The 15,637-nt window shown below is 39.2% G+C and overlaps 1 protein-coding gene across 1 annotated transcript; it reads right to left on the bottom strand.

Annotated features, from left to right (window-relative positions):
- Positions 1-2,399: 2,399 nt before the first annotated feature.
- LOC121471645 (olfactory receptor 4S2-like) lies at positions 2,400-3,622 on the bottom strand. Its single transcript, XM_041722430.1, has one exon. It carries the CDS (start codon positions 3,414-3,416, stop codon positions 2,400-2,402), a length of 1,017 nt encoding a protein of 338 aa, XP_041578364.1. The 5' UTR covers positions 3,417-3,622.
- Between the last annotated feature and the right edge of the window lie 12,015 nt (positions 3,623-15,637).

Raw genomic sequence — 15,637 nt, 5'->3', positions numbered from 1 at the left:
CAACATTTGTGGTTTCCTGCCTTGTTAATTTTCCCCATTCTCACTGGTGTGAGGTGGGATCTCATTGTGGTTTTGATTTGTATTTCCCTGATGGCAAGTGATGCAGAGCATTTTCTCATGTGCATGTTGGCCATGTCCATGTCTTCCTCTGTGAGATTTCTCTTCATGTCTTTTGCCCATTTCATGATTGGATTGTTTGTTTCTTTGGTGTTGAGTTTAATAAGTTCTTTATAGATTTTGGAAACTAGCCCTTTATCTGATATGTCATTTGCAAATATCTTCTCCCATTCTGTAGGTTGTCTTTTAGTTTTGTTGACTGTATTGAGGGGGAATTTTGTAAGCAGCTTATAGTTGGGTTGTGTTTTTTAATCCATTCAGCCACTCTATGTCTTTGATTGGATAACTTAGTCCATTTACATTTAGATTAATTATTGATAGGTATGGACTAACAACTATTGCCATTTTGTTAATTGTTTCCTGGCTCTCTTTAATTCTTTTGTTCCTTTCTTGTCTTGCTCCCTATTGTGATGATTTTCTGTAGTCGTGTGCTTAGATTCCATTCTCTTTTTCTTTTGTGTATTCATTATAGGTTTTTGCTTTGTGGTTACTGTGAAGTTTACATAAAATATCTTGTATTTATAATAGTCAATTTTAAGCTCATTTCCAACTTAAGTTCAACTTAAGTTCCAACTTTCCAACTTAAGTTCAAATATATACTAAAGCTCTACATTTTTATTCCCCCATTTTTATGTTTTTGATATCACAATTTACATCTTTTTACTTTGTGTGTCCATTAACAAATTATAGCATAGTTATTTTTAGTACTTTTGTCTTTTAACCTTCATACTAGAATTATAAGTGATTTAGTCACTACCATTACAACACTGGAATATTCTGAATTTAATTGTATTTTACCTTTGCCAGTGAGATTTATACTTTCATATGTTTTCATGTTCCTAATTAGTGTCCTTCTGGTTTAGCTTGAAGAACTCCCTTTAACATTTCTTGTAAGGCTGGTCTAGTGGTGATGATTCCTTCAGCTTTTGCTTGTCTGAAAAACTTTATCTCTCCTTCGATTCTGAAAGACATCTTTGCCAGGTTGAGTATTCTTGGTTGGCAGGTTTTTTTTCTTCCAGCACTTTGAACGTATCATGCCACTCTCTTCTGGCCTGTATAGTTTCTGTGAAAAACTGGGCTGGTCATCTTTGGGGATTCTTTTATATGTAATGTGTTGTTTTTCTCTTGCTGCTTTAAAGATTCTTTGTCTTTAACTTTTGACAACTGAATTATAAAGTGTCTCAGTGTGGATCTCTTTGGATGCATCTTATTTGGAACTGTCTGAGTTTTCTGGATCTGGATGTCTATTTACTTCCTCAGGTTAGGGAAGTTTTCATTATTTCTGTGGATAAGCATTCTGCCTCTTACTTTCTCTCTTCTCCTTTGGGATCCCCATAATGAGAATATTGGTCTACTTAATGATTTTCTATAAGTCCTTTATGCTGCATGCTCTCTTTTTCATTCTTTTTTGTTTTTACTCCTGTTTAGATGAATTCCAGTGTCCTGTCTTTGAGTTCACTTATCCTTTCTTTTGCTTGATGTAGTCTGGTATTGAACCTCTCTTGAATTTTTCAGTTTAGTTTTTGTATTCTTTAGCTCTATAATTTCTCTTTAGTACTTTCTTTTTTGTTGAACTTTCACTGTGTTCATTTATGGTTCTCCTAACATTGGTAAGCATATTTATAAGCATTATTTTGAACTCTTTATCAGATAAATCACTTAACTCCATTTCTTTACCACATTCTTTTTATCCATTCATCTATTGATGGACATCTGGGCTCTTTCTACAGTTTGGCTATTGTGGATACTGCTGCTATAAATATTGGGGTGCATGCACCCCTTTGAATCACTATGTTTGTATCCTTTTGATAAATACCCAATAGTGCAGTTGCTGGGTCATACGGTAGCTCTATTTTTAACTTTTTTGAGGAAGCTCCATACTGTTTTCCAGAGTGTCTGCACCAGTTTGTATTTCTACCAACAGTTTAAAAGGGTTCTCCTTTCTCCACATCCTCACCAACATCTGTTGTTTCCTGAGTTGTTAATTTTAGCCATTCTGACCAGTGTGAGGTGGTATTTCATTGTGGTTTTGGTTTATATTTCCTTGATATTGAGTGATACTGAGCAGTTTTTCACCTGTCTGTTAGCTGTTTGTATGTCTTCTTTGGAGAAATGTCTGTTCATGCCTTCTGCCCAAACATTTAATCCACTCAGGGCAATGAGACTATCTCTTTGCCTAAAGCCAAACTATTAGTAACTGGTATAATAGGCCCTTCAAACTAAGTCTTTACACTTCAAGTCCAAGACTATGCTATATTGTAATGTTTCTCATGGGATAAGGCTTAAGGGATGATTACTGACTTGTTCCCAGCAATCCTTTTGGAAACTGGTACAACTGATGCTATACCAATCCCATTGAGGTTTACACCAGAGCCTCTCTTATTTCTGACCACCAACTTCTCCATCCATAGTCTCTTCATGGCATTTTTCACTTCCATGTTTCTCAGGGTATAGATCAGAGGGTTTAACATGGGTGTGATGATGGTATAAAACACAGCCACCATCTTGTCCTCAGTAAAAGTGGTGGAAGGCCTTAGGTAGATGAAGAGGCAGGGGACAAAAAACAAGATCACCACTATGATGTGAGAAGCACATGTGGACAGGGCCTTACGCCTCCCTTCTGATGAACGGGTCTTAAAGGAAAGCAAGATGACAATGTAAGAGCCAACAAGAATGACAAAACAGCTCAGTGAAATCATACCACTGTTTGCTATCACAATGAGTCCCACAACTTTTGTGTCTGTGCAAGCCAGCTTCAGTAAAGGGTGGACATCACAGAAGTAGTGGTCAATTAGGTTAGGGCCACAAAAAGGCAGTTGTACAGTGAGGATGGTCTGGATAAAGGAATGAACAAACCCTCCTAACCAACAGGTTGCCACCAGTATGGAGCAGACCTTCCGGTCCATGATGGTCATGTAGCGTAGAGGCTTACAGATAGCCACATACCTGTCATAGGCCATCACTGTGAGAATGAAGATCTCTGTGCAGCCAAATAGATGGCAGAAAAAGAGCTGGGCTATACAACCAACAAAAGAGATGCTCTTGACTTTGGCTTGGGAATCAATAATCAGCTTGGGGGCTGTAACAGAGGAATAGCAGATGTCCACAAACGATAGGAAGCTAAGGAAAAAGTACATGGGTGAGTTGAGATTTGGACTCCTTTGAATAGTCATTATAATGAGAAAATTTCCAGTCATGAGTATCATATAAAAGAATAAGAACAAAAAGAAGCATAGTTGTTGCACTTTCTCATTTTGGGAAAGACCCATGAAGATAAACTCAGTAACATTATTTTCCATGGAACCTGGGAAGTTCGCAAGAGTAAATACAGTGTAACATTATCTATAGGAAGAAAATGGAAGGAAAATTGGATTTGGGAACATGGTACCATAACATTGTTATTTAAAAAAATTATTCTCAAAATGTCTCACTTAAGGTATTGGTTTGGGAAAAGTCTATTTCTTAAAATTACCAGAGATGGGGGAGTGAGTGAGGGGAGAGGGGGGGAGAGAGAGAGAGAGAGAGAGAGAGAGAGAGAAAGAGAGAGAAAGGGAAAAAAAGGTCTGATAGGCTTTAACCAGTTTTAGGAATGCAGTCTAGGCTCTCTTCTTAAGTATCAGTTGTCTGAATCATCATTGCTCCAGAATTTAAATTAAATCTGTTAAATCAAGGTTCCAAGTGGTAATCTCTAGTCTCTTTACTTGAAGATGCTTTTCATCCATTTTCCGGTTGATGTATGTAATCTACAAAAGGAAGCACACACACATCCATACACACATATTTGTGGTCATAAGTATGTAAGTCTTAAAATGTGCACTTTGAGTCAAACCTAGGATGTAACTAGCCTTTTTATGAGACCCATTGGCCTCCCAAATTCCTGACAGCCTGACTGGCTTTGTCATATTTTAAATTATTCCAGGACTTCACTCTTTGTCCCTTCTTATATGTCTAAAAGTTGGGAAACATGCATAGAGGCTTCATAAAAAGGGACTACCATCTGAAAGATGCTTAAGACTTCAGATGCTAGTTGACATTAGTTGTTATAAAGTATGTGGAGAAAATAAGTCTTGAGTAGGTTTAGATCTTTTATTTTTATTTTTAAAAAAGACTTTATTTATTCATGAGAGACACAGAGAGAGAGGCAGAGACTTAGGTAGAGGGAGAAGCAGGCTCCATGCAGGTAGCCCGATGTGGGACTCGATTCCGGAACTCCGGGATCACACCCTGAGCCAAAGGCAGACACTCAACTGCTGAGCCACCCAGGCATCCCAGTTTAGATCTTTTAAATATTAACAATGACCACCTGTGAGTTCTGGGGCAAGTTATTTACATTGATAGAGACCCAGTTTCTCTGGCCATTGATAAACTGAGCACTAGGGTCTACATGAACAACAGGTCTCCTCCACTTTAGCTTTATGTCATGGACTTTGGGATGACCATTTCAATACAGTGACTCATTGTTATTGAATGTAATTTCTTTGTTTCATTGCCTGTATATTCTTTTGAACCAAACGATGTGTGAAGGTGGGAGACAGTGTGTATCTTTATTTTTGTATTGCCTGAATACAAATACTACTTTCATTAGTTTGACAATTCATTTAAATCTCTATTTCTTTATCCTTCAAATGGAAACACTACTGACTACTTCAAAGGGTTATTTTATATACCAAACCTAGCCCAGCATATGGTAAGGACCCACTGAACTATGCCCTTTCATTTTCCAACTAGATTACTGCACTTAACACATTTTATAGCAAAAAACTTCAAACATATACAAAAATGGAGATGATAGTAGTATAAGCTCTCATATATTGATTACTCAGATTAAAAATTATCAATGTTTTACTACATTTGTGTCATCCATCACTTTTCTTTCTTTCCTTTTTTTTTTTTTTTGCCAGAGTATTTTAATGCAATTCCCAGTCACTATGCCATTTCAACCCCTCAGGCTTCATTCAGTATTTCTGAGAATTTTTTTTATATGAATAAAAAGCGTGGTCACATCTAACAAAATTACTAGGAGTTTCTTGTTATCAACCCATTCCTGGTTTGCTGGAGCCATATTTTGTTCCCATCTCTCCTTACAGTGCTTAGTTGAGTGCTTACAATGTCTGCTCCATATGCTAGGGTAGTTCACTGTGGTTATTGTGCCCTTGAAATGTGGGTAGTGGGACTAAGAAACTGAAGTCTCAATTTTATTTAAATTTAAATTTAAAAAAACTAAAGCAATGTAAATATTTTGATATAATAAAATTTTGGATATATTTGATTAAGTAAAATATTAAATATTATTAAAATTAGCTCCACCTATTTGTTTTGCTCTTTTATGTGGCTACCAAAACATTTAAAATGATAGTATGGCTTATATAATGTTTCTATCACACACTGCTGTACTGGGGATTAGGCTCAGGTCTAAATGCTTAATCATACTAATTTGTTTCTTGTAATTATATGAAGCATGTAGAATTATTCTCATTATTCACATAAAGAATAAAACTCAGACAGGCAAACTACCTTTATCTATAGTTGTGTAGCTAGTCATTGATGAAACATAGATTCAACCTTGATATATTCTCTTAGCCTGCACTACTTTATATCATAAAATTGTGATTTCCATTGTAATTTATTTAAGAAATATTGATCATAGCTTTGGGATCTTCTTCATTATTTTAATATTTCTGGGATATGAATTTCTATTTTAATTAACCCCAAACAAAATAGACACCAGTAAGTTAGTGGAGTCCTGATGTCTCTGTTCCTGGAAGACCCATTGGCCTTATTACTAAATAGTAGTTTCTGCTATAGGCTAGGCACAAGCTCAGAAAATGGAGCAGATTGTGGAAAAACATATTCAAACTCTACCATTTCTCTTGCCAGAGTCTGGGACTCAGTAGGATCCTTTGTCTCACTGTCCCTCCCACACTGTCACCCTGCTATGTGGCGTTGGGCCTAGACATGGATTAATCCACAAACTGGAATACATTAGTATCTTTTAACCTGTAGTAGGACAAGGATGGATGCAAAATCTAATTGATGAGGGTTTAACCAAATGCTAAATTTCAATGAATGATTATATACCAACTCACTGAAAAAATTTGTTCACAGACATTTCTTGAAAGAGGTGGCTTTCTAAAAGTCCACAGTAGAGGCATTTCCTGACCTTTTTAGATGTCCTCTGTTTACTTCTATCATAATATTTAAAATCTCTGGCTTTTAGATTACTTGTGTGACTCCCTCAATATATTGTGTTTCACTTAAATGCAGAGACTATTCCTTAAGACTTGACCCTGGGCTGGGCATATATGTTAGGTATTCAGTAAACTTTGTAGGAAGGAGAGAAAGAGGGAGAAAGGAGACAAGTTACTAGTTTATAAATCCTTCTAGATGGTCTGGCTTCAGACTACCTATTGTCTAGCATAAAATACTGGTTAAAAGCACAAACTCCTATCACATGGAGCTTATTTTTCAACCCCCAGGCACACTGGTGCCAGCTACCAAGTAAGTTTAGCTATTTAATCATTGTCCTCATCTGTAAAAGAGGGATAAATAGTTTCTGCCTCATAGAATTGGTGTGAGAATTAAAATAGCAAATGCATATATAGCTTAAGCATAGTGTCTGATCCAGAAGAAATGTTAGCTATTCTAATCTGCACATCATAGATAAGGGAAATACAAAGTAAAGAAGAAAGGTGATAAAAGGGATTTTACTTACCTGGAGGGTATGAAGCTCTTCCTTCCCGTCATTTCCTACTTCTGGGTCCTATGAATCCTCTACTCAGTAATAACCCCTTCAAACACCATTCCTAATTCCAATGTCTTAGATTTCTGTAGTCAATGCATGTATGTTTTTTTAAAAAATAGTTGGTTCCCCATTTATTCCTTAGAATTGCTGCCTGGGTCATAAAGCAAAGTTATTTGTTTTGGAGGCTGAAGCAAACCTAAGTTTACATCAAGGTTTTGGCAGATATTCTGTAAACGGCAAAGACAGAAGGTAAGTATGATAGAAATATGTGACTCTGGAGACCATCCTGAAGGTTCACTTACTCTTTCCCTGAGATTCAGAGCTGTCTTCCAGCTTAGTGTATATTGAGTCAGAGGTTCTTTCAAATCCAAACTCTATGGCTTGAGAAGGACAAAGAAGGGCACCCTGATACCCAGAGGATACTGTGTTTTGCGTCACTGGCTTATGTAATGAGCTCCTATGAGCCTTCAAGTTGCTTCCCCTGTTGAAAGTTCTTGCCAGAGATAAAGTAACTTTCCCCACTGCATTGGCCAAGTATGGGGCCCACTTGGGAGACAGCTTTTTATTTTATTTTTTAATTTAATTTAATTTTTTTTTGGTGGCAGCTGAAGTGTTTTTATTTTATTTTTTATTTTTATTTTTTAATAAATTAATTTTTATTGGTGTTCAATTTACCAACATACAGAAAAACATCCAGTGCTCATCCCGTCAAGTGTCCCCCTCAGTGCCCGTCACCCATTCCCCCCCACCCCCTGCCCTCCTCCCCTTCCACCACCCCTAGTTCGTTTCCCAGAGTTAGGAGTCTTTATGTTCTGGGAGACAGCTTTTTAGAATGGATTCTTCTGTTTTTATGGCCAGTGGAAGTGGACTGATACCCATCCTTTAATCTAACAATAGTGGATTCCATTGATTAAGCACTTATTATGTGTCCTCCATTACTATAAGCACTTTATATGCATTCCACAGTTTCTTTTATATTTAGGGCCTCAGCTGAGTTGCAATAAAGCAATTGTGACTGTTGTTTGGGGCTCACTATCAGCATTGTTATATATATGACATACCGCAGTATTAATTAACTTAATAAATAAATAACTGTAAACCAAAATGTAATCCAAGTGTTAGGTGCTATGGATAAATTACATCTACCTGTGTGTACCCTTCTGTAGTGTATCCCATTGCCTATCCTTGGATGTCAAGAAGTTTTAAAGATATAGATTTCTGTATTTTTGTGTGTTTTAAATGCAATTTTTACTAAGGTTGAACATTCTTTCATGACTTGAATCATAGATATATAGATAGTTTTTTTGTAAAAGGTGCCTTTTTTTTGGGTCATTTTTGGGTTATCTATCTCATTGATTTGTAGAGGAATTTTTTATACAATCTGGGTAAAAGTCCCTGTCATCTCTCTCTCTCTCTCTCTGTCTCTCTTTCCATCTACAGCATCTCTTTTTCTAATTTTGTAGCCTGCTTTTTTCTCTTTTAATGATATTTTTTTGATGACTAGAAGTCCTTAATTTAATGTAATGTACTTTATTGGTATTTTCTATTGTGATAGTTGTTATGGACTGTTTGTGTCCTCCAAAATTCATATGAAAAAATCCTAACTCCCAAGGTGGTATTAGGAGGTGGAGGCTTTAGGAGATGATTAGGTCTTATGGGCAGCACCCTCATGAAAGAGACCCCAGAAAGTCACTTGTTCCTTCTACCATGTAATCACATCGCAAAAAATGCCTTCTATGGACCAGGAAGTGTGTTCTCACCAGATATTGAATCAGTTGGAGACTTGGTTTTGGACTTCCCAGCTTCCAGAACTGTGAGAAATAAATTTCTATTGTTTATAACCTATCTAGTGTGGTATTTTGTAATAGCAGCCTCAATGGATTAAGACAATAGTACTTTTTGTATCTTCTTCAAGAAGCCCTTCCCTATTTCAAATTCATAAAGTTATTCCCCTACATTAATATCTAGATGCTTTGTTGTTTTACTTTTCACATTTAGATCTAAAATCCATCTGAAGTGGTTTTTGTATACAATGGAATATTACTCAGCCATTAGAAATGACAAATACCCACTATTTGCTTCAACATGGATGGAACTGGAGGGTATTATGCTGAGTGAAATAAGTCAATCGGAGAAGGACAGACATTATATGGTCTCATTCATTTGGGGAATATAAATAATAGTGAAAGGGAATAGAAAGGAAGGGAGAAGAAATGGGTAGGATATATCAGAAAGGGAGACAGAACATGAAGACTCCTAACTGTGGGAAACAAACTAGGGGTGGTGGAAGGGGAGGAGGGCGGGGGGTGGGGGTAAATGGATGACGGGCACTGAGGGGGGCACTTGACGGGATGAGCACTGGGTGTTATTCTGTATGTTGGCAAATTGAACACCAATAAAAAATAAATTTATTATTAAAAAAATAAAACCCATCTGAAATTAATTTTGTGAGAGAGGGGCTAATACAGATTTTTTTATTATGAAAATTCAACTGAACTAACACCATGTGTTGTAAAACTTGTTCTTTATCCATGGCTTTTCTGTGCACCTTTGTAATAAACCAGATGCTCATATATGCCTGTCTGCCTCTGGTTGTACACCACACTATTGGTCAATTTATCTACCTTTGCATCAATATCTGTCTTACTAACATAATCTTGTAATAATTCTTTGTTTTTTTTAATTAATTTTTATTGGTGTTCAATTTACCAACATACAGAAAAACACCCAGTGCTCATCCCGTCAAGTGTCCACCTCAGTGCCCGTCACCCATTCCCCTCCAACACCCGCCCTCCTCCCCTTCCACCACCCCTAGTTCGTTTCCCCGAGTTAGGAGTCTTTATGTTCTGTCTCCCTTCCTGATATTTCCCAACATTTCTTTTCCCTTCCTTTATATTCCCTTTGACTATTATTTATATTCCCAAAATGAATGAGAACATACACTGTTTGTCCTTCTCCGATTGACTTATTTCACTCAGCATAATACCCTCCAGTTCAATCCACGTTGAAGCAAATGGTGGGTATTTGTTGTTTCTAATTGCTGAGTAATATTCCATTGTATACATAAACCACATCTTCTTTATCCATTCATCTTTCGATGGACACCGAGGCTCCTTCCACAGTTTGGCTATTGTGGCCATTGCTGCTAGAAATATCGGGGTGCAGGTGTCCCGATGTTTCATTGCATCTGAATCTTTGGGGTAAATCCCCAACAGTGCAATTGCTGGGTCGTAGGGCAGGTCTATTTTTAACTCTTTGAGGAACCTCCACACAGTTTTCCAGAGTGGCTGCACCAGTTCACATTCCCACCAACAGTGTAAGAGGCTTCCCTTTTCTCCGCATCCTCTCGAACATTTGTTGTTTCCTGCCTTGTTAATTTTCCCCATTCTCACTGGTGTGAGGTGGTATCTCATTGTGGTTTTGATTTGTATTTCCCTGATGGCAAGTGATGCAGAGCATTTTCTCATGTGCATGTTGGCCATGTCCATGTCTTCCTCTGTGAGATTTCTCTTCATGTCTTTTGCCCATTTCATGATTGGATTGTTTGTTTCTTTGGTGTTGAGTTTAATAAGTTCTTTATAGATTTTGGAAACTAGCCCTTTATCTGATATGTCGTTTGCAAATATCTTCTCCCATTCTGTAGGTTGTCTTTTGGTTTTGTTGACTGTATCCTTTGCTGTGCAAAAGCTTCTTATCTTGATGAAGTCCCAATAGTTCATTTTTGCTTTTGTTTCTTTTGCCTTCGTGGCTGTATCTTGTAAGAAGTTACTGTGGCCGAGTTCAAAACGGGTGTTGCCTGTGTTCTCCTCCAGGATTTTGATGGAATCTTGTCTCACATTTCGATCTCTCATCCATTTTGAGTTTATCTTTGTGTGTGGTGAAAGAGAGTGGTCCAGTTTCATTCTTCTGCATGTGGATGTCCAATTTTCCCAACACCATTTATTGAAGAGACTGTCTTTCTCCCAGTGGATAGTCTTTCCTCCTTTATTGAATATTAGATGACCGTACATTTCAGGGTCCACTTCTGGGTTCTCTATTCTGTTCCATTGATCTATATGTCTGTTTCTGTGCCAGTACCACACTGTCTTGATGACCACAGCTTTGTAGTACAACCCGAAATCTGGCATTGTGATGCCCCCAGCTATGGTTTTCTTTTTTAAAATTCCCCTGGCTATTCGGGGTCTTTTCTGATTCCACACAAATCTTAAAATAATTTGTTCTAACTCTCTGAAGAAAGTCCATGGTATTTTGATAGGGATTGCATTAAACGTGTAAATTGCCCTGGGTAACATTGACATTTTTACAATATTAATTCTGCCAATCCATGAGCATGGAATATTTTTGCATCTCTTTGTGTCTTCCTCAATTTCTTTCAGAAGTGTTCTATAGTTTTTAGGGTATAGATCCTTCACCTCTTTGGTTAGGTTTATTCCTAGGTATCTTATGCTTTTGGGTGCAATTGTAAATGGGATTGACTCCTTAATTTCTCTTTCTTCAGTCTCATTGTTAGTGTATAGAAATGCCATTGATTTCTGGGCATTGATTTTGTATCCTGCCACGCTACCAAATTGCTGTATGAGTTCTAGCAATCTTGGGGTGGAGGCTTTTGGGTTTTCTATGTAGAGTATCATGTCATCGGCGAAGAGGGAGAGTTTGACTTCTTCCTTGCCAATTTGAATGCCTTTAATGCCTTTTTGTTGTCTGATTGCTGAGGCGAGGACTTCCAGAACTATGTTGAACAGCAGTGGTGAGAGTGGACATCCCTGTCTTGTTCCTGATCTTAGGGGAAAGGCTCCCAGTGCTTCCCCATTGAGAATGATATTTGCTGTGGGCTTTTTGTAAATGGCTTTTAAGATGTCAAGGAAAGTTCCCTCTATCCCAACACTCTGAAGGGTTTTGATCAGGAATGGATGCTGTATTTTGTCAAATGCTTTCTCTGCATCTAATGAGAGTATCATATGGTTCTTGGTTTTTCTCTTGCTGATATGATGAATCACATTGATGGTTTTACGAGTGTTGAACCAGCCTTGTGTCCCGGAGATAAATCCTACTTGGTCATGGTGAATAATTTTCTTAATGTGTTGTTGGATCCTATTGGCTAGTATCTTGTTGAGAATTTTTGCATCCATGTTCATCAGGGATATTGGTCTGTAATTCTCCTTTTTGGTGGGGTCTTTGTCTGGTTTTGGAATTAAGGTGATGCTGGCCTCATAGAACGAATTTGGAAGTACTCCATCTCTTTCTATCTTTCCAAACAGCTTTAGTAGAATAGGTATGATTTCTTCTTTAAACGTTTGATAGAATTCCCCTGGGAAACCATCTGGCCCTGGACTCTTGTGTCTCGGGAGGTTTTTGATGACTGCTTCAATTTCCTCCCTGGTTATTGGCCTGTTCAGGTTTTCTATTTCTTCCTGCTCCAGTTTTGGTAGTTTGTGGCTTTCCAGGAATGCATCCATTTCTTCTAGATTTCCTAATTTATTGGCGTACAGATGTTCATAACATGTTTTTTAAATCGTTTGTATTTCCTTGGTGTTGGTAGTGATCTCTCCTTTCTCATTCATGATTTTATTAATTTGAGTCTTCTCTCTCTTCTTTTTAATAAGGTTGGCTAATGCTTTATCTATCTTATTAATTCTTTCAAAGAACCAACTCCTGGTTCTGTTGATCTGTTCCACAGTTCTTTTGGTCTCGATATCATTTAGTTCTGCTCGAATTTTAATTAACTGTCTTCTTCTGCTGGGGGTGGGGTCTATTTGTTGCTTTTTCTCTAGTTACTTTATGTGTAAGGTGAGCTTTTGAATTTGAGTTCTTTCCAGTTTTTGAATGGATGCTTGTATTGCGATGTATTTCCCCCTCAGGACTGCTTTTGCTGCATCCCAAAGATTTTGAACGGTTGTATCTTCATTCTCATTAGTTTCCATGAATCTTCTCAATTCTTCCTTAATTTCCTGGTTGACCTTTTCATCTTTTAGCAGGATGGTCCTTAACCTCCACGTGTTTGTGGTCCTTCCAAACTTCTTGTTGTGATTAAGTTCTCATTTCAAGGCATTATGGTCTGAGAATTTACAGGGGACTATCCCGATCTTTTGGTATCGGTTCAGACCCGATTTGTGACCCAGTATGTGGTCTATTCTGGAGAAAGTTCCATGTGCACTTGAGAAGAATGTGTATTCAGTTGAGTTTGGATGTAAAGTTCTGTAGATATCTGTGAAATCCATCTGGTCCAGTGTATCATTTAAAGCTCTCGTTTCTTTGGATATGTTGTGCTTAGAAGACCTATCTAGTATAGAAAGAGCTAGATTGAAGTCACCAAGTATAAGTGTATTATTATCAAAGTATTTCTTCAGTTTGGTTATTAATTGGTTTAAATATTTGGCAGCTCCCACATTCGGGGCATATATATTGAGGATTGTTAAGTCCTCTTGTTGGATAGATCCTTTGAGTATGAGATAGTGTCCCTCTTCATCTCTCACTATAGTCTTCGGGGTAAATTTTAATTTATCTGATATAAGGATGGCTACCCCTGCTTTCTTTTGAGGACCATTTGAATGGTAAATGGTTCTCCAACCTTTTATTTTCAAGTTGTATGTGTCCTTCTGTCTAAAATGAGTCTCTTGTAGACAGCAAATAGATGGGTCCTGCTTTTTTATCCAGTCTGAAACCCTGCGCCTTTTGATGGGGTCATTAAGCCCGTTCACGTTCAGAGTTACTATTGAGAGATATGAGTTTAGTGTCATCATATCAGTCCTTGTTTTTGTGGATTGTTCCACTGAACTTCTTCTTAAAGGGGAATTTTAAGAGTCCCCCTTAAAATTTCTTGCAGAGCTGGTTGGAGGTTACATATTCTTTCAGTTCCTGCCTGTCTTGGAAGCTCTTTATCTCTCCTTCCATTTTGAATGAAAGCCTTGCTGGATAAAGTATTCTTGGTTGCATGTTCTTTTCATTTAGGACCCTGAATATATCCTGCCAGCCCTTTCTGGCCTGCCAGGTCTCTGTGGAGAGGTCTGCTGTTACCCTAATATTCCTCCCCATAAAAGTCAGGGACTTTTTTTCTCTTGCTGCTTTAAGAATCTTCTCCTTATCTTTGGAATTTGCAAGCTTCACTATTAAATGTCGAGGTGTTGAACGGTTTTTGTTGATTTTAGGGGGGGATCTCTCTATTTCCTGGATCTGAATGCCTGTTTCCCTTCCCAGATTCGGAAAGTTTTCAGCTAGGATTTGTTCAAATACATATTCTGGCCCTCTGTCCCTTTCGGCGCCCTCGGGAACCCCAATTAAACGTAGGTTTTTCTTCCTCAGGCTGTCATTTATTTCCCTTAATCTATCCTCATGGTCTTTTAATTGCCTGTCTCTTTTTTCCTCAGTTTCCCTCTTTGCCATCAACTTGTCTTCTATGTCACTCACTCGTTCTTCCACCTCGTTAACCCTCGTCGTTAGGACTTCTAGCTTGGATTGCATCTCATTTAATTGATTTTTAATTTCTGCCTGATTGGATCTAAATTCTGCAGTCATGAAGTCTCTTGAGTCCTTTATGGTTTTTTCTAGAGCCACCAGTAGCTGTATAATAGTGCTTCTGAATTGGCTTTCTGACATTGAATTGTAATCCATATTTTGTAACTCTGTGGGAGAGAGGGCTGTTTCTGATTCTTTTTTTTGAGGTGAGGTTTTCCTTCTAGTCATTTTGCTCAGTGCAGAGTGGCCAAAAACAAGTTGTATTGGGAAAAGGGAAAAAAGAGAGAGAAGGAAAGAAAAGAGAAAAAGAAAAAAGAGAAGAAAAAAGGGGGGGAAAAGAAGAAAAAGAGAAAGAAAAAGAAAGGAGAAAAAAAGGGGTGGGGTGGGGTGGGGGAAGCAATCAGAAATCAAGAAGAAAGAAAAAAAAAAAGCACAAAACAAAACAAAAACAAAAACAAAAACAAAAACAAAAAAACAAAAAGAACACGGGGGAGTATCTTCCGATTCTGTATACTTTAAGTCCCTTGACTTCGCCTGGAACTGGTCTCTCGCTGGTCTTCTGGGGGAGGGGCCTGCTGTGCTGATTCTCAGGTGTTAGCACTTGGTGGAGCTGCTCTGCCCCTGCCTGGTGCAGGGCTCAGTGGGGGGTGTTTACCCCGTGAGGCCCCGGGAGGAAGCCCCAGTGGCGGGGGCAGCTCTGGGACCCTGGAGTCAGCTCCCGCAGTAGCTCCGCGGCTCTCCGTCTGCAGGGCCTGGGGGCTCCGGGGCGGGGCCGCTGATCTGCTCACCTCCAGGCAGGAGCGTCCTTGCTGTCCTGGGCCCTCCCGGCCTCTGCCTGTCCCGGGGGGAGGCCGGATCCTGGGCTGTGTCCCGGCGCCCTGTGCTCCGGGGCCTGCACTGGTGGATTCGCGCTCCCGCCCCGCAGCCCCCTCCGCAGAGCCGCCGCCCGAGCCCCTCCGAGCTGCTCCGGGTCCCGCCGAGCGCTGCAGCCCTTAGGGGGCTCGGCGCACTCCCCGGGGCGCAGTTCCTCTGTTACTGTCCCAGGGAGCCCGAGGGCATCCCCGCCCTCCTGGGTCCTGCTCCACCTCCCTGTGAGCCCCTTTCTGCCCGGGAAGGTTGGTGCAGCTCCTGCTCCTCCGGGACGGGGCTCTCCTGTCCTGGGGACACTCGCCCTGGCCTCAGCCCGGCTCCTCGCGGGGCCCCTCCCCCTTGGAGGCCTTTTGTTTCTTTATTTCTTTTTCCCCGTCTTCCTTCCTTGATAGAAGCGTGAACTCTTCTCACTGTAGCGTTCCAGCTGGTCTCTCTTTAAATCTCAGGCCGAATTCG

The sequence above is a fragment of the Vulpes lagopus genome, chromosome 11, assembly GCF_018345385.1.
Source record: "Vulpes lagopus strain Blue_001 chromosome 11, ASM1834538v1, whole genome shotgun sequence".
Lineage (NCBI taxonomy): Eukaryota > Metazoa > Chordata > Mammalia > Carnivora > Canidae > Vulpes > Vulpes lagopus.
The sequence above is the reverse complement of the archived record's forward strand: the minus strand, read 5'-3'. Positions and strand labels throughout refer to the sequence as shown.